Here is a 23972-nt window from a genome sequence, read left to right on the forward strand (position 1 = left end):
AAGACAAAATCAGGTTTTGAATCTAAAATGGTCTAGTACATTCAAATAGATATCATCATTTGAAACTTGATCTTAAGTGTATCATATAGTCCAGTAAAATATTTTTTTTATAATCAAAGGTGATCGTGAAGGATCAGGCAACACTTTAATTTTGATCGTGAATGACAAGGCGTGATAAGACTAATTGATAAAAAATACAATAATTTACCAATTGGTATACGCTTAATTGGTGATAGCCTGTAATTACTTACAAAAAACGTATATCTAATAATGCTTTCATTTCTGCTTGTTTGTGATATATACATATTCTGTGATGTATATAATACATAATTTACATGATTTTGAACGCAAAGTTTGAAAATATTTCAATAAAATATTTGTTTCATTTGTGAGAAAAATAGGCCACTCATTGTATAAGTTTTTATAAAGGATGAATCATTTATCGTAATTTTTAATTTCCCACGACTACTTTGTATTGTTACCAAATATCCTCGATCAGATGGCGAATTTAAAGTGCCTTTTAAAACACTTCCTGATAGGATAGAAATAAGACACTTAGGAGTAGTGACAAGTTAAATATATAATGTATATACATAGATACATGATACACTGTGTGAGTGTACATGTGTGTTTCAGAAAGATAGATTCATCGCATATATATGATTAATATGAGTGTTATTTAAACTTAAAATGAATTATATTAATTTATTACATTTGATACTGTTTATTATGACAACATGGACAAGGGATGCATCAACTGGTAAGTAAAATTTTAAATTATTATTTAATTTATTATTTTGTAAACTAATAAGTAATAATTTCTAGTATTTATTTAATTTCGCCCCTTGTAATCTTTACGCACCTGGGTAGGGGGTTGGGGGTACTTGGGGACAGTATAATGCCTTCTCAGTATATGATAAAGTATAGACAGACGATCCCCCGGATTAAATTACTTATTCATTATATATCTGTAATATATCTATATGGTGTAGTTTCACCAAGGTTTCTATATATAAATGTGTTATGAATTTTCATCTTCCAATTATACATATATGTAGTACATACTTTTATTGAGACTTCTAAAATAATACTTTTAAGGCAATAATTGTTGTCACAGATTGTTTATGGGTCAATATTTTGTAAATGTATATGGCTCGGAATTTTACTCACGCGTATGACAAAAGTTTAGTGTTAAAATTTGTTGATTACATTATTAATTGTTCACATTTTAGAGAAGAGAGAAGAGAGAAGAGAGAAGTAAATTTATAAATCGAAATTTTAGTATAAGGCCAAATATTATATTATTTACTGAAATTATGTCGTCTACAAATAGGACAGATCTCATTAATTTATGTAAGTTTATACGAATTATAAACAAGTGAGTGTGTCCTCCTGAATAAGTTCTTTTTGTCTTTGTTGTTGTTGTATATATTGTATATTTATGTTTATGTAGTTAATATATTGTATTATACATGCATGTCTTCTCTGTACCTATGTATTTGGTGATGAGAATAAAGATATACAATGTATATATGTCTGACTAAATCAATTTGATCGAATTTCATCAATATTATAAATAGGATAGAATTTGATAATATGTTTTTCTGTGCGGTATCTGTTGAAGTTTAAACCGATTAAGTGTGAAGTGCATGTAGTGAGGGGGGCACAGGGGTTCCAATAACAACAAAACAGTAAATTGATTTGGCTTAAAACAGATAATAAGGAATTGAAAAGGGATAATAACAGATAACAGTAAATGAAATTTAAAAAAACTGTAGATACTATTATATGACTGGTTATACGGAACTCGCTAGGCATTAGATATATATATCGATATATATACATTTTAATTATGATCCTCATCAGGTATCCTTGGCCATATGTTTTCCTTTTTGTTATTTTAATAATTGATTTGAATTTCATATACATGTTTGCATGGGGGTACAAGGAACCCAGATATACGTAAATTCAAATTCGAACAATTCTCATGAAAAAGGAAAACAAATACAATGTAGATGTTTTGTGTACAAGATTTGATTTTACTTTGTACAAATTGTAATTCATACACAAAATGCATGAACAAATTATATTTTTTGTGGTTTTCTTTTTTTCTTCTTTAATTTTCAAGAAAAAAGAAGCCAGTGATATTTATTTGATATTTAAACTTTTTTCTTCTTCTGAAAAGCAATTTTCTCGTATTGAGTCTGTTATAAAAAAAACATTGATGCACACTATAGAATTTTCATTCAATGACCACATAATAAACCTTCGTTATAAAATACAAAAATACCCAGATGGAAACAGGAAATATAATTGATACATGCATACAGTAAATTATGATAATATAAATTAGAAATTGGCTCAAGTGACTATTCTGATAGCATAATAGAAATTGGCCTGATTGATAATTTGGATGAAACAAAGTGTAACACTATTCATGTATCCTATGTGAAAGTATTGACTAATTGTTCATATATTGTACTGTTATATCACTGTACCATGTTAGGGGAGGGTTGGGATCCGCTAACATGTTTAACCCCTCCACATTCTGTATGTAGGTGCCTGTGTCAAGTCAGGAACCTGTAATTCAGTGGTTGTTTGCTAGATCAAGTTCATTAAAAAAATCGCAATGCATGACTTGTTCGCTTTATTCGAATAGGTAGTCTAACCTTTATGGGCAATCTGTCTCAAAATTGGGCAATCTGTCTCAAAATTTACAAAACCTTTTTTTTAAGTTTAATTTAATCTTAAAAAAAAAAGGTTCTATGGTAGAAATATATCAGACTTTCAGAACGTTTTTAAACGTCTTCAGGCAGTTCCGCCACATTCAAAAGTTGTCATAAGCTAGTATACCATTAAGGTAGATTAACTGTATACCGACATCTTGGTTTGTAAAATAGCAGTTCGAAAAAGGTTTATTTTTTTGGCTTTAATCTGTATCAATAGCGAAAAATATAGTAACCTATTTTGATTTAAAATATTCTTTAAATAGTCGTTTGCCTGAACGTAAAATTTCCAATCCCAGTCATATGTTAATATGCTGAAGCATTGATCTTAAAAAAACTGGTATGTTAAATCCCGGTCGACGGGGTTTCTTATCTAGACCCAACTATCCCTCGGTGTAATACATGTAAAAACTAGTATTATATCTACAAATTAGTTCATGCAATAGTTGATTCTGAGAGTGTTAAGAGAAGTTATGGCCGATCTTAACTGTGTCTGCTGGATTTATTTTTATTTTTTAAAAATTTTGTTCTGACCTGAAAAGTATTTAATAAGTCTTACGTTGTACCAATAGTATACATGAGTATGAGTTATAATATCGAATAGCCTGATAATGCTTTCTTAGATCAGTACATGAAAAAGGAGATGTGGTATGATTGCCAATGAGACCCAAGAGACCAAAATAAAACAAAAATTCACAGTTATAGGTCATCTTACGGCCTTCAACAATAGTCAAATATTATACTGCATAGTCATCTATATAAGGCACCTGTATCACAAAATTAAAACAATTCAAACGAGAAAACTAACGGTCTGATCAATCTACAAAAAAATGAACGAAAAACAAATATGTAACACAGCAACAAACCACAACCACTGAAAAAAAAAACATGTAGTGACCCCTGACTTTGGACAGACACATACGTACATACTTTGACGGGGTTTAAAAAATTAAAAAAAAAACACGTTTAATAATTTCTTTCGTCCGAAGCGCTTTTCTGGATTTACCTTTATATCGAACACTCAAAGCCAAACATTTGAAATCTGAAGATGCATAAGTACCGAAACCGTTGAAGAGCCTTATGTAAAAAATACCTAAAATAAATAGCCAAAATCATCTCAAGCCAACTTTGCCTGAGGCATTTGAAACCTTAGTTTCTTCATAATTTCAAAATTTATAAACGGACAGTTTTAGTAAGGTTTTTTTAAATCATGTCAGTACCGAATTACTGACTACTGAGCTGATGATACCCTCGGGGACTGTTAGTCCACCAGCAGAGGTATCGACCCAGTGATGTAAACAAATTGAAAATAACACGTTTAATCTTTCTTGCGTCCGAAGCGCTTTTCTTTTAAAATGTTAGCGTGATCCTCCCTAACCTGGGACAGTGATGTAACAGTACAACATAAAAACAAACTATAAACATCATTTAAAAAAGGTTTAACTCATCAGATTGATACAACTAAAAATACATATACGTACGTTCTACGATTCTGTCAGATGATATGATTTGACTCTCCCAAACTAGTTCTTTTGTAATAACATGAAAGTATGGGTATTTCTTTATTGAAGTTTGCCGTAATAACATTTTCAAGTAATAAAAGAGATGTATTTCCCTTAATTTAAAGATATCAAAAAATGTCCACCAATTTATACTTTTGAAAAAGCACAGAATATTAATGTCTTTTTAGATTCATTGATTGCACACTCCGAGAAGACAACATGGCTAGATTCTTTTCAATCTTGCAAAGACGGATTTGGCGGTTCAACCATTTTCGAACACTGTCAACCGAGCACCTGCAATGCCTCTAATGCTATAGGTAAAATAGCTAATATATCATCAAACAAGATTGAGTACTGGATAAATGGTTTTGTGCAGAGGTCACCTGTTGTAGTTTACGAAGGTAAAATCATTATGATCAAAACAAAACATCAATTGGTACATGTTTACAATATGAGGTCAATGTCAGAATCCAATACACATTTTTTTGTAAGGATTAAGAAACTGGGGAAAGGCGAGGTTCGAGTTTTTTTCCGAATACAAAAAAGTAAATGTTTTTTCATGACATTGACCTTACATTGTATATATACTGCAACTTGAATTAATAATTGATATCTATTTAAATTGTATTACATATTTCAAACGTATTTCCATCCTTTAATGGAAATCAAAGTTGCATTGCACAAACTATAGCTGTAAACACATCTTATTTTAGTATAATATGTAATAATATAACTGGCAGCTAATGACGGGTGTCAGCCATGGTTAACGCTATACATTTTTCGTATAAAGGTATTTGTAAAAAATGTATTGCAATAGAGTGGTTTCTTCGTCGCATGGTAAATGTAGCTGGTTATTTTGTTTGTCCTCTGCGTGTTTATTTGAAGAGTGGTGTGTTTTACGATGTATTCGGACAATGGAATAAATATAAGACAATGGAGTATACCGTATATTGTTGCCGATGAGACACAGATCCTCAGTTGACCATAAATAATGTAAAAAATATCATTTTTTGGTCAACGTGCGTCAATTTGGAGAATTTTTTTCATCTGAAGACTATGCATTGCCATATCAGCAGGCGCTAATTTCAAATTTTAACAGTCCGCCTTTATCTAAGTTTCAACCCAATTTTTTTTCTTAAAGTATCCTGTACCCAGTCAGTAACATGGCCATTGTTATATTATAGTTTGTTGCTGTGTGTGTTACATTTTAATGTTGTGTCGTAGTTTTCCTCTTATATTTGATGCTTTTCCCTCAGTTTTAGTTTGTAACCCGTAATTGTTTTTTTGTCAGTCGATTTAGGAATTTCGAACAGCGGTATACTACTGTTTTAAATACTATATCTATGTTAATGCAGATTATATATTAGTATTAGAAAGTACTTCAAATATACAGTGTAGGATGGATGTTTAGATAATATTGTCTAGAATATTGCTGTTTGTATTGCAATACCAAAGACTTACAGTTAAGGACATCATATTAAATAAATGCTTAACACTGAACACTTTTTTGTTCATTCCATGATTCTATCTTATGATGTTAAGAGTCATTCGAAAAAATTCTCAGTACACTTGATTAAAAAAACATCCATGCATGGACATTAACTTCTAAGGCTTAACCAAAGCATGGGTGACATGATATCAGATGTGGTATGATTGCCAATAAGACAACTCTTCAAAAGAGACCAACATGACACATATATCAACAAATATAGGTCACCATACCGCCTTAAACAATGAGCAAAGTCCATACAGCATATTCAGCTATAAATATCAAATATATTGTATCTAATGATTTAAACGAAATAAACAACGGTCTACAAGCGACAACCACTGCATTACAGACTCTTGACAGACCCATACACGATGTGATGGGTTAAATTAGTTTGAAGGCGTCACCCCTTCCTCTGACCTTGGACATTGGTGTAACAGTACATATATGTCATGAACAAAATATACATATCAAATAAAAATGGCTCAACTAATCAGACGGATACATCTAACAAAAAAACCGAGTGGACGTGGCCAGGTGAATGTACATCCCCCCCCCAAAAAAACAAAATGAAACCAAGTACAAATCTGAGAGTACTGGCATTTACAGACAGAAGTAAGTAAGTAAGAAATTTTTATTGGTTTAAAATCCAAAATTACAGGAATACACATTGGTTATACACAAACATACAAACATATATATCATACCAAATTCATGAATATTATATGAGGAGGTGGTACCACAAAGTTATTTTGTACTTAATAAAGCATTTCTAGAAATGTCGCTTATAAATTTAACACTAATTCTAATTATAATAGTCTCACCACACGTATACAAAAATTTAAATCTTGCTTCATTAGTCATATTTAAAAAAAGGGAACTATTTTACTTATTTTGGAAAACAGTTGGTCTCTAATTATATTTAGTTTTGTACATTTTAAATAAAATTCATCTTCTACTTCTAAGTGACACAAAGGACAAATTCTTTCTTCTACAGGGGTTTTAGTGTGACGCCCTTGTTCAATTCTAAGAACACTATTACTAATGCAGTATACAACTATGTACAGTATACAGTTCTATATAAATCATTAAACATAAATTATTATTTCTCTTTGTAAAAACGATGATGATAAGTAATTTTTCTATCAAATCCTATATAATGAAAAAGAAATGAGCGAATATTTCATGTGTTTCAACTACAAAAATTTTGTAGTATATAATGACTACTAACTTTATGTAAAAGAGGGGCGAATGATACCAGAGAGACAGTCAAACTCATAGATAAAAAATAAACTGACAACGCCATGGCTAGAAAATATATAGACAAACACAACATCGAAAACAAAAGACTAAATGAATAATTATTGATGGAAGGTAAATTCAATGAGACAACAACGGAATATATCTACCGAAAATAACCACAAGACATCAAAAAGTAACGGTTCAGTATTACCTGGAAGACACCTGTATCTTAAGGTTTATTCTAATTAAACCTACATATATGTACATAGCTAATAATAATGGTGCTGTATACGGTGCAGGAAATGTTTTCCCTTCCGGAGCACCTGATTTCACTCCCGGTTTTTAGTGGAGTTCGTGTTGTTTCTCATTTATTATGTATATCTGTTGATGTAAATGTCCTTTGGTTTTTTGAGTCTTTGTTTAAGGTGCATAGTATTTCTATCTGAGATTTCACAGGTTACATGTATAATTATGTTTTGTTTCATTTCAATTTTAGGTTGTTATTATATACAAACAGCTACCGTAAACAAAATTCATCGTGGACAATTTAATTTGTCTGAAAACTCAGTATTTTCATGTTCCCATAGGTGTCCTTCTCTTACTCAAGGAAGCTTCATATTTATGAACGTAAGTCTACGAAACTGCATTAAAGGTCAACCTGCATAAATAATTGTAAATATAAAGATGAATTTCTCAAACTATGCCAGGGCAATTATAAAATGTCTAATTTGTACTTAAAAAATATTAGTTTTTAATACAGTCATGGAACAAGAGTGAGGTCTCACTCAAAAAATGTCCTATCATTTCAACTAAAATCGATATTTTTAAAAAATATCGCCAAGTAACTTTACTGTATGAACGATTTTTGTAAAAAAGATACCAAAAGATGTAAAATGTATATTAATATGGATACGTCGATAAAGATCAGAGTATGTTTTTTTCATATTTTTTGTATATTTTACATTTTAAATTGGAATTCAGTTGGATCCAGAAATTAAATTGAACTTTCAGTATTCTATTTGTAGAATTAAAATTATGATTAAGCTTTTTAAAATTAAATACAGATTAGAAGTCCGACAATGACAATCCAATAAAAATGAAAATTCAGATAATAAAAAAACCCAAAAATAATAATTCGGAAATTATGTATTATAAATCTACTACCAGAAGTTGGGATATCAAAATTGTACCTGAAGATAACTTATTACATGTATTAAGAGACGAACAAATAGAACTATTTTGATTTCCTTCAAAATGAAATAAGCACAGTTTCAAAATTGGAAGGTTGTAACAACATTTTAGTGTATTCCGAAACAACAATTTCATCCCATAATAATGAATAAGTGGTTTGAAATTTGATCTTGATGACATTGTGTGAAATTATTCAAAACAATTAAGAAAACTTAAAACAAAACAAAATTGTCCATATATTTTATATATATATATACATATATATATATATATATATATATTCATTCACATAATTATGTTACATTCTTTTGCTAAAAATGTTATAACTTTGATATTGTCATCAACAGCAACATATAGGTTGTTGAAGTAAACGAGTCATTAGCAAACAAGCCCCATGTATTCAGGACGTTAACGTATAGGCAAATGATACGATAGTAGGCAGGTTCGTCCAACATACTCAAATAATGTGGCTGATATGGAGGGCTTATAATTACGACTGCTCTGGAAATTTGATAAACGACCACATAAACAAAAAATCAAAGGTTCTTAAACAAATTTAGTACATGAAAATACACTCATCAAAGATACCAGGATTAAATTTTGTAATAACGCATACAAAAGATTCACCAGTGACGCCCGAATCCAATAAAGTTAAAAGGGCAAAATAAAGTAAATACACGATTCACGATTTTCCTTTTTAACTTGACCTGACTTCTAAGTTAATTAATACTAAGCACAAAAAAAGTTACTTAGCACTTTAACGAGATTTGTTTTCTCAATATTTGGTGAATAGGCCAAAAAACACAGCAATTTTTATTTAACAGCAGCAATCGATTGATTACAGTTTGGCGAATTTCAAAACTTCCATCATCGATATATATATAGTTATCAAAAGTACCAGGATTATAATTTAGTACGCCAGACGCGCGTTTCGTCTACATAAGACTCATCAGTGACGCTCAAATCGAAATATTTATAAAGCCAAACTAGTACAAAGTATAATATACATTTACATGTTCATCCGAATTTCCAGTCGTGAACACTAACTTTTATGTAATTATTTAGAATGTAGATTGTCTGTGTGTGCCAAAAGGGAAATATACTACGATTAACAAAAGCTCGCGATTATCAGTCAAACTTTGCAAAAATGTGTGTCCTGGAAATAAAAAAGACTTCTGTGGAGGAAAACGATCAAGCAACGTTACTTTGTTCAGTGGATATATGATCCAAGTGGGTAAGTTAAAGATAACAAGAGAGTGAACCGTGGAAAGATAACGTTTAAATGTTTTTCAAACAGGTTGTCTGTAAAATATTTCCTACATTTGAGACGTTTGCAATCCCTGTTCTGTACATATAAACTGATGTGTCAAGGAGTGTTACTTGGATAATTTACAGGTTTATTTTCAATCTATGAGTTTGACTGTCCCTCATGTATCTTTCGCCCCTCTTTTACTGGTATATGTAACCAGTAAAACTGTACGAAAATAATAATTAATCACGAATTAAAATATGATACTTTATTATAGGAAGAATGACTTGACCATGAATTAACCACAAGAGATTTAGTTTCCTTACATTTTTCTCGGTGGGCATATTGCATTTGCATTAAACTGTATAATAAACTGTAGCGAACTTTCACCTAACTTGACATTTCTGAGATGTACAAAAGTCATGTTGTTGTTTAATATGACCATATTCAACAAGTTCTTCATCACAAGTGCGCATCAATTTAATTAGGTTTGGTAAGGAACTTAATGATATCAAGACTGGTCATTACGACATTTAAGTTTTGATATGGGAATGAATTAATAGGCGATCTTTTTAAAATCATTTCGATAGCGAATCACTTCTTACTGATTGTAATACTGATCCTCAAACAGTGGTTACATGTACGTCGTTTCTGTTGCGATTCGTTGACTTAGCAAAGGAACACCATCGCTGTTGCGGAGATTATCATAGATAGATATATTTTTTAGTGTTCATATACCAACATTACCTTCAAACTCTCATGCAAAGTATCAGTTTTTGCAATCATCCTAAAAGTTTAAAAATTTGTTTTGTTGTTAGATAAGACTGCTTCAGTACTAGTACCGTTAGTTTTTTTTTTATCTAGCTGACCAGTCAAGTGACCAGTTCAAAAATGACATTGGAAAGACTTGTGGTACAACTAGAAAAGGAAAACTCATTTATGATTTCTGCTTTAAAAGGAACAAGGCTGTATGCGCAGACATCAACACGATCAATGAAACAGGTGAGTCAATTTAATCATGATAAGAGTCGGGGTTACCTGTGAAATATGACAAAATCTGCATATATTATTATTAGAATGCATTTCAGCAAATTTTAACCTCTGTTGATAAAAAAAAACATTTCGGTCCTGAGTGGGTTTCTTTTTAAAGAAGTTTAGTTTTTGCCATCATTTTTAAATTTAAAAAAGAAACATTATCATCAGGTAACGTTTTTTTTTTTTGTTTTTTTTAAATAAAAGAATTATTCAATTAGAAATGTTATCATTTGACGGATATTCTACATAGGCGAGGGTCTGAATGGAAATTACAGAGTAAAGGGAATGATGGGCAAAATGTGTAAAATGAGTAAAGGGCTAAAGAATAAAGAATATAACAATTTGGACAGTAAAAATGTGAATAATGGGGGACTAAATTATAAAGAATCGAGCATTACAGGCAAGATTAATATTAGTACAGGAAAAAGCATACAATATTAAAAAAGAAAAAGAAATGAAGGACACCAATTCACACCCTCAAAGTTAGCTTGTTATCTCATCAGCTACTTATATCTCATTTATCTGACTGGTTGATTATTTTTCAAAAGAGAAGACATTATGTTTGTTATGAAATCGAAAGTTTGTTAAGCTCTAGACTCATCGTTTTAAAAATGAAGGAACCAATTTTAATTCAAATTTCAAATATTAACTGCACATAGTCTTTCAGTTATAAAAAAAAAAATTTTTGGGAAACAATAGTGATGCTATTTTCTATTTTTTACGCAACGTCCCATAACCAACGAGACACGAAGGGAGACTCAATACCGAGAAGAATTCTGTGCAAATGCAAGAAACTGCTAAAAAATGTTTCCACATGATAACACGAAATCATCTAAATGAAATTGATTTTTTAAGAAGCAAATTACGTTTTCTTGGTTACGATGCAATTTTTACCAGATGCTGACTATTTGTAAATCTCTGTTATTCAGTGTTCTATGTTGAACTAAGTTGGACAATGTAATTGATGAAATACAAACACAAAAACTGTTCGTTTTTTTATTGTTTGTTTTTTTGATAATTTGTTCTTTTCCGAAAAAAATTAAAACAACACTTTATAAATGTCATAGTATACGCCGTGTGGTTGGTTCTTGTTTTTGACTAATCAATATATAAGTTTTCAACTAACTAATATTTAAGAAGGGAACTTTATTCAGTTAATCATGTACGATTAGATGAGAAACTATGTATATAGTGAAGTTTTTTTATATTTGTGTTGTTTTATTTCTTTAATACAATATAATTTAAATTCTACCATTTAGACGAGTGAAAAAGATATTTCTCTACGCGAGACGTAAAGTTTTCAAAACAAAACCATGCAAGACTAGCCGAGTGTTCAAATATTAAATATTTTACTGTCGATAGTGAAGAGATATCGTATTTGACGATATTTGGTGGAAGAAATTGATCTGCTGATAGTCAGACGAAATCTAAACAAATGAGTCTTTCTTCATTGATCTGCCAAAGAATATGTTCTTTCTTCGTTATGTCATTAGATGTGGTCATCTTTTTGTGGCATCGGAATAGAAAGTCAAAAGAGGACAGGGACATATTAGTTTAATTTTTACCAATGTATAAATCAGTACAAATTAAACGAACCACAGGTTGATCTAATACCAAAAACCAACAGGTTAGGAAAAAAATTAGGATGAGAGAAATGTATATTACAGTGAAATTGGTTTATTCAAATTCAAGAACAGTATGAACACTTTTCAGTCTCTGTTAAAGACAAATATGTATGAGCGCCTAATAATAACAAAAAGACAACTTTGTAATACATTACATACAGAACGTAAGAAAAATATATCCTATTGCTATGCATAAACTTGTTAAGCTTCTAATTACTGACAGCTTAACTGACAAACATATGTTTTAAATTGTGCTTTACAGTAATTAATTAGTGGCGAATATAATCCATCGTAGAATATACATTTGTATATTGCACTGGTAAACATATCCTTTACAAAACAATTATATTATGTGGTAGCAGCACTTTATATTCGTATACTATACATCAAATTACAGAGTTCCAAAGTCTGCTTCCTCAATCTACCTCGGATATACAAAAGAACAGATATAAACCTGGACGTTTCCCTTTAACAAAAAACGTTTATCCAATGGATGTGAAATATACAGTTATGTTATGCTATTTTGTTTGTGGTTCTTTCTTAAATATCCGTTTGTTTTTATTGTGATTAAGATTATACCACAATGTTGACCGTTGTACCTTTATTTTTGACGTTTTAGCATTTTTTGTATGCTTGTTTTGTTCTCGCATCTTTGTCAATATAATGAAATTTGATGCGTCTGTCATGCAATTCAGAGGTTCATCTAGCTTTAAAACCACGTTCAGTCCACCATTTTCTACATACGAAAATGCCTGTATTATGTCAGGAATATGACAGTAGTTATCCATTCGTTTAATGCGTATGACCTTTTGATTTTGCTATTTGATCAGGTTCCTTTCCGTTTTTGAATTTTCCTCGGAGTTCTGTATTTTTAATGATTTCACATTTTATATACATATCCTTTTTTTCTCTTCATCGATTATGTTATTGCCAAATGCGACTAAGTCAGTAAAATCACGGATGAAACCAGACGCATAGGAACTACTTTCGCTTTATGAGCACTTGCTTCCGTTTCCACGTTTTGTTGGGGTTAGTGTTTCTCAGGTAACAGTTTTCGATGTAGTAATTTGTTTATGTTGTTTGTTGTTTTGACTTATTTTCTTTTAAACAATGGCGTTGTCTATTTTATTATCCAATGTTATCAATTTTAGAATCGTGTATTGGCTCTGAGTATTCTTGGTTCGATTCCCAGATGGCGTGTATAAATGAAGATAGAGTTCTTTCATCAACCATAGGAACACATACTTGTACGAACGATAGTGTTTGGAATGGGAAGCATTCCGCAGAGGTTATTACATGGGAAAATTGTGAGTATGAATAAATTTGAGACATGTGTCAACTAATTGACCGTCACCAATATGTTTAAACTTTGTTTTGATTTTATTTGCAATAAACTCATGTAAACCTAACATGTACTGCTCATTTAGTTTTTTTAAGAACAATTCTTGAGTTCTTACACAATTATATATTTTGTCTGCAACAAGACGTCACCAGATCTCATTCATTAGTGTGAAACTTTGCCATTGTGATGTCATTTATCAAAGATATTCGGCCCTGCGTACAATAATGACATTATTGAAATTGATGAAATCATTTCCCATCATTCATGTCATTATTTGCTTTTGAATTGAGTGGGTGTCGGAAAAGTTAAAAGACTGTTCGAATTTAGATTATTGAAAATTTATATGTGAACTCGTTTGTCTTTGTTACAAATTAATTATACATTTACTATCCTAACAGCTACCACTTTCAAATTGATAATCAAATATATATATATACATGTATATATATTGTGTCTAAGAATAGCAACAATCAACATTCAATCTATTTAGGCGTGGTTCTACTTGTGAAAATAAACTGATAGAGTTACAGAATTGAAATTATATAAATGTCTTTGAATATAACTTAAGGTAGATTCATGGTATACCGCCATCTTGGATTGTACTATCGCAGTACACAATAAGTCTAGTTATCTGCCAAAATCTGCAAATTTGCAGACCGAATCCAATTTTATTGGTTAAACTGTTTATTTACATGAAGAAAACTTGCTGATTTATATTATCCAAAATATTTAAACAAATACCAACATTTATGTTTTAGAATATTTTTTTCAACGAAGCTATTTAAGGGGAGATAACTCTTTAAGTAAAAAAAATAAACTGGATTGATAGGAAAATTTTTAATTTTTATTTGTAGCAAGATAACATTTTCGGTGACACCATTTTTTGCTTTTTATTTTCTAAAAACATATTATAAAACCGGTATTCTCACAATTTATTTCAAAATTCTATATCATAGATTTCTTGTTATGCACAAAAATGTGTTTTTGCATGACCATTCTAAGCAAATTTAGGCAATTTTCAACGACTCATAGCTTGAAAAATAGCACGGTGACCCATCCTTTTATTATATTTTTGGAAAGAGCATACCAACATCTTCATTTTAGCAAAGTATAAAAAAAAATCGATATCGGGAAAGTTATACTTATATTCCACCTTAAACAAGCTGATTGATTCATAAAAAAACGTTCTATTAGTTTCTAATTAGAAATACGCAATATTTCGCTTGACAAACTAGATTCATGAGGCGTGTGCATCTGTCAAGATGAAATCGGATGCATAACAACAACCGTTTTTGTAGCTTAAACTACACTAAGTTTGGGTAAGAGTTTAACATATCAATTGATGTTCTATACAAAACCAATTATATATTTTAATAGCTTTAACTACGCAAGATTGAAGGACAGTTTAACATATTTATTGATGTTCTATAAATTGTATGAATATCAAGATTACTGTTTTGATTTGTTTTTTTAAATCGTTTTTCGCTTCTCTCATTGAATCCATCAGATTCAAAGTTGGTAACTGGTGCATCCAAAATCTCATGACATACACTTAACCCTCTAGACATCCTTTTCACTAATGATAGGTGGATAATAAATCTATACTTTCATAAGTACCTATTAATGACAACAGTTTTAAATCAAAAATTCAACAGAGAGAAAACAATAGGTCCTACGACCATTAAGAAAGCGAAAGAAAAATACTCAACTCTTCTATGTTAAGAGTAAAAAGATAAAATTGATATAATACACGAGAAGTTTCACCATAAAAGGCCGACCAATACGCAGCAATCAAAATAAGGCATGTAAACCTAAGAAGATGTCAAATCACACCGTAATATTGCAATCAGAAAAAAAACCTTAATTCTAGACGAATTATAGAGCGTTAATCAGATATATATTAATATACTGCAAACACTTTTCAATGGTCAATACGATATTCAATAACATATTTACGCTACCAGATAAAAATTAAACCAATTTGTGTATTTTGAGTGATTCCCATGACTGATACATTACATTGTCCAAATACAAATTGTCAACAAAAAATTTAAAAAAATAAAAGGAAAAGAAAAATTAATCTCAAACTGTAAAGACATTCACACTTTCTTATTAAGTTTAACAGTGTAAATTAATCATCAGCACATGTACGTATTTTTGTATGTCTTCTACAAATTTGAAAGTCTGAATTTATCGGTGCTCAAAATATCAAGCTTTCTAACAATGTCTAATGTCACTGCAGTATAGAATAGATTACGACCACATATAATTGGTATGGTTTTGTTTGTAGGTTAGGTACTGGACTTCAGTAACTGATATCAAAATTAAAGATACTAGTATATATATTTAGCTTATTTTTCAGTTAACGAATTGTCCAATCCCGAACTTTGTTTAAGAGTAGAGGTATGGGGAACTACAAAGATACAATATAGATTAAAAGCTGGGGATTGTAGTGAAAATCTACAACCTATATGTGGTAAGATTATCTAGTTAAACTAAAGTCTTATGAGACAATGGAAATGCATACATTTAACAACTTTTTATTCGGGCTTCGGTTGTGTATCTTTTGTAGACTTCCACCGTACTCAAATTTATGTTAGATTGTTTTTCCTTGTAGCCTTGACGTGGTCAGTTTATTTTCGCTCAATGAGTTTGACTATCCATCTTGTATCTTTTGCCCCCCCCCTTTTTTTTTATATCTATGAAAAGGCTATACATACTTCGGCTGTTATCTTATCTTTAGGAGGGTTGTTGTCTCGCTGACACGATGCCCATTTCCATTCTCAATTTTATAATTGATTTGATTTTTTTCTAAAATAAAATGTGTCCACACCAAGCAAAAGAAAAATGTTTTTTTTTTATATTGATTAAGATAATAACACAACAATGACTGCTGTAACCTCTTTTTTTTTTACATTTTTACATATGGTATAAAAAAGAAGATGTGGTATAATTGCAAATGAGACAACTCTCCACAAGAGACCAAAACGGCAAACAAATTAACAACTATAGGTCACCGTACGGCTTCAATAATGAGCAAAGCCCATACCGCAATGTCAGCTATATAAGTCTTTTTATTTTGTTCATATATTGTTGTCAATATAATGAAATTATATACGACTGTCATGCAACCAGATTTAATCTACCATTTTTAACATACGAAAATCCATGTATCTAGTCAGGAACATGACAGTTATTGTCCATTCGTTTGAATGTGTTTGAGCTTTTGATTTTGCAATCTGATTAGGAACCGTTTTGAATTTCCTCGGAGTTCAGTATTTTTGCGATTTTACTTTTTACACACCGAAGTTGAGTGTAAAGAGTCAAATCATTTACTAACTCTTTACCATTTCAGTAAACCTCACAAACGCGTATGTTTCATCTCATTTTAACATTATTTATTTAGAAGTGGAAAAAATGGCCTTACTTTTACTGTGGCTATTCATTTAATTGGTTCACAAAATAACTGGATTTAGTATATTTGTGAACAAAGTATAAAATAGTAAAACAATTACCCCCCTCTCTGTCAAATAATGTGTTGTGTCGTATCGTTTTTAGTCCAAATAATTAGGAAATTGCCTCATATTACTATCTTTGTTAAATGTATATTCTCGACTTATATACTGAATTTGATAGACTGTGTTGTTTTTCGTTGATTGGATATGTTCGTTGTTGTTCTATGGTTTGCATGTTGTATCGACTAATATAGTGCTTGTTTGTGCGTTTCGCTGGTCTGAATGGTCTTGCGTATGTTTGTGCTGTATTCATGTCACGTTGTGTTAAAGCGATATTTTTTAAACATTGTTATAACATGTGCAACATGGGATGTTTTGCATGCCATTAAACCAAGTTCAACCAATGTTTTTTTTAAATGTCAAGTACCAAGTCACAAATGTGGCAGTTGTTATCCAATTGTTCGTTTTTATTTGTGTTAGTGTTTGTTTTTGTTGCATTTTGGTGTTCCTGTTGTTCCTTTATTTTTCTCTTTTTTGGTTGGTAGTCCGGATTTGTTTTCTGTCAAACGATTTTCGAATTTCGAACACCGATATACTACTGTTGCCTTTATTTGAGATGTCTCATTAGCAGTCATAACTAATTTTCTTATATATATATATGTATTATCGAGATTTTTGGCGAATGGACAAACATGATATTAATAATTGCAAATTTAGAAAAATCTAAAGTAAAAGCTGTACAAATCTATCTTATAAGACATCATGAAATCGAATCGAAAGATGATCATTTCATGTAGTTCAATAAAACACACGTCTCTATATGCAAAATATTATATGACAAGTTCTTGTCGGTCGGAACAGTATATTATCTATCCAACATATGGTACAAAAAAATGTACATGCATTTATTAAAGTCTTTCAGCACTGCTGTCTTTATGAAATTGTGATTTAGGACCTCCAGATCAAGTATTATTTCTAGTTAATCCTGCACAATGACGATCACTAAGACGCTTGATGCACGTTAAGAGTGTAGGGATGCAGACGATCCCCTCTATCTGGTAAATGACGTCATAAAAGCGCATAATTGACAAGTTTTTTCCGGTGACGGACAAACTCGAAAGTGGTCTGTTGTTTTACATTATCATTTCGGGGCCTTTAATAGCTGACTATGCGGTATTACATTCAAAGAGAAATTAAAAGACACTTTATTGACACTATAGTTTATATAGTGTACTACATATCATCATTATCCTTAAAAGCAATTATAATATTACATATTTGTAGTGCTAAAAGACGAAGCTAGCAATACACGCACATGTAAGTTTTGAATAAACACAGTTACTGTAATGACTGCTATTTTCCATCAACAAATAATTTAGATAGTGATTTAAGATATTGCAATCGATTTACGTCACAATGTATATACAAATAAAATATGTATATGGAAAAAATATTGAATCCATAAAATTTGTGTAAACCTCACTTATTATCTTATTTAATTTTTAATATACAATATGTTTTGTTTTGTTTTGAAACGCTTAAGACACATTTACATGCATAACAAGAGGTAAAATGTGTTATGGTTGCTAAAGAACAATGGTAACATGATCAATATAATTGAGAGTATAAATTCCACATTTTCACTAATTGCGTTATAAAAAGTTCCTAACTTTGATATTGTAAAATGAATGAAGCCCGTCCATTTTTTCGACACACGAATACCTGTGGTAATATTCTGATATATGCTTGTTTCATATATTTAACAAAAACATATTCGCACCCAAATAGAAATATTTTGTAGTGAAATGCATTTCCAACTAACTAGCAGCAGAAATGTCACCATCTTTCATTTCAAGGAGTCTCATACATACTTCATGTTTCTATTTGGATTTTAAGGTTGCAGCATCGCAGCTACGTAATATTTTACGACCTTATTTTAATAGACGACGTGAAAAAAAGTAAAAAGAGAAGCATTTGTTGTTATCCTATTCAATCGCTCATATTTATTTGCGCATTTTGAATTGTCATTCTAAAATGGACATAATGTTTCAATTGTGTATCATTAATAATAATTAATAACATTAATCTTTTGTGTATTCTAGATGATATTTTGTATGGGTCAATTGGTGGAATTGTAGGATTTTTAGCTGTATTAGCAATAGTCGTTATAGTAGTCATATTACGACAGTAAGTATCAATTTATAAATGTTTGGTTTAAATTTTATCACAATGTCATAATATATATCAATTTTATTCAAATCAAATCTAATGCCATTACACTACATATGTGTAAAGCATCTGACACAACATAAAAAAATAAAAACAATCAGTTTTACCAAGAGCATAAATCTTCATAATATACATCATAAAAGTAAATGTTTCAAGAATCCCCTGATCTCATTTATATAGACTGTTCGAGAAAGGATTCGTGGGTTTTTAACTGAACCTGAGATCTTGGGTTGAGTATATAATGTAATAGCATCATTTATTTCGATTAAATTTGTTAAGTGTATATTATCATTTATAAAAATTTCAAAAAAAAGACTTTCTTTTGATATTGTTACTATCACAATATAAGAAATTAAATTCTTCAATTGTCCTTATGCCATAACAACAATACCCTTCCCTATTCACGAATGTATTCTACCGAATAAGACTAATAACCGGATTTGAATAACATAGGCAACACGACGGATGCCTCATGTGGAGCAGGATCTGCTTACCCTTCCGGAGCACATGAGATCACTCCCAGTTTTTGATGGGGTTCGTGTTGCTTAGGCTTTGGTTTTCAATGTTGTGTCTTCTGTACTATTGTTTGTCTCTTTATTTTTAGCCATGGCGTTGTCAGTTTGTTTTCAATCTATGAGTTTGACTGTCCCTCTGGTACTGTTTGTCCCTCTTTTTTTGGTCTCTTCACGACAGTTGTCTTTTTGGCAATCATACCAAATCTTCTTTTTGATATTTCATGTTAGTGTTTTTAGGTTGAAAGTGTTAATTTGATGTCTGTTCTTGTATCTTCAGTGTAAATGTAATCTTCAATATTCTCCAAATTCGGACATTCGGACATCTAACCCTCGTCAATAAACTATTTTATCAAATTCTTTTCTAAGGCAAAGAATATATCCTTGAGCATTGTATACTGATATTTTATTCTTCCAATCTATTTATTTTGCACATTGCTAAATAAAAATACTCAATAAAGATTCACGAGATCATTTGATTTTGCTTATGACGTATGTATGGTAAATCGCTTGCATGTGTACTGATTTATAATTTAGTCTGGAGAACATCATTGGTTTAATATTTATTGTGATTGGCTATGGACTAGCTTTCAATAACTGCAAGTACTCTCTTGGGTCGTTTTGTTAGTTGCTTTGTGTCTGGTACCGATCCTTTTGGTTGAACCAATTGAAACTGCTTTTCACAGTTTCTTTTTATGTCGTCCTGTTACACTACTATCCCGAATTTGGAGAGGTTTGAGTGCTCACACATATGGCTTCAAGATTTAATTTCGCCACATTTTGTATATGACTGTCCCAATTTATTAACCTTTAGTTTAGTGGTTGTTATTTACTTTGTCTATCATTGTTATTTGCTAAATGTTTTTCAATATATAAGGCCGGTAGTTTTCTAATTTAAATAGTTCACATTTTCCTGTCGGGGTCTTTTATAGCTAACAATACGGTATGGTTTTTTTCTCATTGTTGAAGGCGGTACATTTGCCTGTAACATCTTATATCTACTTCATGCATTCCTTACTGGATAGTTGTTTAATTGGCTAGCATACCAAGTCTTTTTTTTGTATTGGTATATGTTTCACCAGACAAAGTTCAAAGAAAAGGGGGGAAGAAGAACCTAAGTATTTCTAGTAATTCAACATTTACATTATATAAGCAGAAACGACCTTGATAATCAAAAGTTTCGATTGCACACACTTTAAAACACTTTTGGAAGAACGTGTCCTGTTTTTAAATTGCTGAGCTATATACAGTTTTATATTATAAACAACAGGTAAATGTAAATTCAGTGGCATTCGGTTTACGATGTGAAATCTTATCTTATTCTTTTAATGATATAAAGAAAATAAGTCTTTCAATTTTATATCTTGATGATTCATTTCTTCTAATATTAAATGTACCTGATATCATCCCCAACCTCAATATTTTTCAGTCATTAGTTTTAGACAAATGTATCTAGTGCTATGTGAACTGATTTAGCATTTTCTAATTTCTGCCATGACATTGTTGTTTTATCTCGGTTTATGAGTTTTTAGAGAAGAGAAACCAAAGGAACATGTATTCAAACTCATAAGTAAAAAACAAACTGACAACGCCATGGCAAAAAGAACAACAAAAAAGACAAGGCAAACCACACTATACAAAACACAATCCAGAAAACTAAAGACTAAACAATTCAATACTTTTTTTAAAACAAATTAGCGATCGTATATTTTCTTTTGTTTTCAGCAAATCAAAGATATCAAAGACTTTACAGAAACGACCTGGGTACTATTCAGAACCAACTGTGCCGAATTTTCCTAAAGAGACACATTCATTGGTTAACGTCACCGAAGAGGGTGTTTATAACCACTTAGGTGATACGCACGAGAAGTTTACCACAAAAAGTTCAGGCCCTGTGTATGACGTTTTTGGTCATGTGGATGTTTTATATGACGTTAGCATAACAAATAACAGGAATCAGGAAAACATTGGGGATCTCTATGACTCCTCGCGTGCTGTCGAAGTGTATGATACGATACACGGCCGGGAAATCAAAACACGTTTAGAATCAGACACATATAATATAGTCAGCACACGGTGATTAAGATGAATAATTATTAAAGGAACTTTAAACAATTGTCTTTAGAATTTTATTTGCTAAATATCTTACCTCGAGAAAAGGCTTAAAGGAACTTAAAGAATGTTAAAGGGTTGTCATATCCGTTTTTGACGATTTAGATTGTATAATTAGTTATCAAAGGTACCCGGATTATCTAGTCATAAACACACAATCACATATTAATGATAATATAATTGGTTTGTTTCATGTGGTCAAACGGCGTATAAAACTTCTATGACAAAGTAAGACGTGATAATAACATGAATAAGTTAACTATCCCCCAAAGACCAAATGACGTACATTAAAGCAACCATAGGTCACAATACGGCCTTTTATAATTAGCAAACCCACTCGATCTTTGTTAAAAGCAAGAACCACAAGTCAAGTTATTACTTTTGAATGTTTCTTCCACCAGAGTTTAACAAACCCAGTTAGATATCTTGTACTCCAAAAAATATAATTATTACAATCATTTCCTGTAAATACTGTCATTAAGCCTTAGATAAACTCGATGTGAAAGCCCTAGAAAAGATGGCTTGAAATACGTGCGTCTGCAACTTAACGTTAAGTCTGGTACCTTAAATTATGGCAAATTCATTTACTTACCATCAATTTAAGTTATATCACACGTCGTACTTCTTACACTCCAAATACACAAACAAATAAGATAAGTGTATATAGTACACAATTAGTCACCGGGCTTCCTTTTTGAAAAAAATTTGGCAAAATATGACATTTTGACTGAGTGTGAACTTGCATGTCGGGGTGATGCTGCATGTCTGGTGAAGGGGATGTTCACCCTACTTAACATGTTCCGCAAATTCTTGTATGACCCTAGATTGGTATCAGCCTTATCGATTAGCAAGACTTGAAACCTCTAGAACTACTTTCGTCTTAAAGTATAGTAATGTTTGTGGTCATTAAAACCATAGCACACCATAAAATTCATAAAGTAACCCCCATAAAAGGAGCTAAAAACCGAAATGAAAACATCAAAGACTGATGTTATTCTGACACAAGAGAAATATCAACAGACTAGGGTAATACGTTGGAAACATTTATTTAATGGACGGAAAACTCGGGAAAACAATTGATTGATAATGATTTATGTAATGATAATACATGCATATGAGATACAGTGCTTATTTTAGCATTTCAACTTGTCGGTTAAACCTAAGATTGTGTTGATGAGGCGTATCAAGCGATAACAGAGAAAAAGGCTGTCCTAAGTCAAGTGCGCCTGGCTTTTCTTTTTCTAGTATTATTTTTAATTTTAGTTCATTTATATATTTAGAAGTTTAGTTTGACATTCATTTTTACTGAACTAGTACACAATTTTTTTTAGATGCCAGTTAATGACCACCTCCGGGTAAAGGATTCAACTAGGTCCAACTACTGACCTCAGCATGGGGCCTTTGCTCACACATAATTTCAAGATAAAACAGTCGTCTAAGAAAGACTAGATGACTTGTGTAAAAAGTAAAATCACAAAAATACTGACCTCCGAGGAAAATTCAAAACGGATAATCCCTAATCAAATGGCAAAACAAAAAGCACAAACATCAAACAAATCGATAACAACTGTTATAATCCTGACTTGGTACAGGCTTTTTTTTAATAATATGTAGAAAATGATGGATTGAACTGCAAAATTTGATCTGTAAAACTTGAACTGCAAAATTTGAACTGTAAGACTTGAACTGAAAACAATTGAAACAAAAGAGAAGCGCGAAACAGCAATGAACCACGTCACCTTACGACAACCACTCAACAATCGGCTTCTAATTTAGGACAGGTGCAGAAGTTCTAGTAACAGTCACTGTTAATATAAAATTTGAATTATGTGACTTTGCAAGATTATTTTAATTTTCTGTTTGGATTCTGCTTCGTATGAACACAAACAATAAATCGACTTATGGGGTGAATACTAACTATTGATTAGAATACCGACTGTCGGATGACATATCAATCAATCTAATTCACCAAATGCGTATTCAATCAAAAGGTCTAGGATTTTAATTAAATCAACTTCGATATTGTTGTTATAATCAGTGTAAATCTTTGCCAGCTTGTTTTTGCATTACCTATATTTCTGAAGGCTATCTTCCACGCTAGAAATATTTTTTCGCGCCCGCTATTAGGTTGTTTAGGTATCCCGTATAAGTACAAGAGATTTTAAATGTCCTATTCTTAAGTCATATACAAAGAAAGACGGAAGATACCGAAAATAATTTTAAATTTCAAGTCGAAGTTTAACTGACACCGCAAATGTATAAC

General features: G+C 31.1%; 1 protein-coding gene across 1 annotated transcript; it reads left to right on the forward strand.

Moving 5' to 3' along the window:
- Positions 1-577: 577 nt before the first annotated feature.
- On the forward strand, positions 578-21713 carry LOC143044594 (uncharacterized). Its single transcript, XM_076216655.1, has 10 exons — positions 578-760; positions 4417-4629; positions 7456-7586; positions 9216-9384; positions 10264-10401; positions 13211-13366; positions 15764-15877; positions 18141-18173; positions 18959-19043; positions 21323-21713. The coding sequence occupies exons 1-10, from the start codon at positions 691-693 to the stop codon at positions 21675-21677; spliced, it is 1464 nt and encodes a 487-aa protein (XP_076072770.1). The 5' UTR covers positions 578-690; the 3' UTR covers positions 21678-21713.
- The last annotated feature ends 2259 nt before the right edge of the window (positions 21714-23972 follow it).

The sequence above is a fragment of the Mytilus galloprovincialis genome, chromosome 9 (genome assembly GCF_965363235.1).
Source record: "Mytilus galloprovincialis chromosome 9, xbMytGall1.hap1.1, whole genome shotgun sequence".
Taxonomy (NCBI): Eukaryota; Metazoa; Mollusca; class Bivalvia; order Mytilida; family Mytilidae; genus Mytilus; species Mytilus galloprovincialis.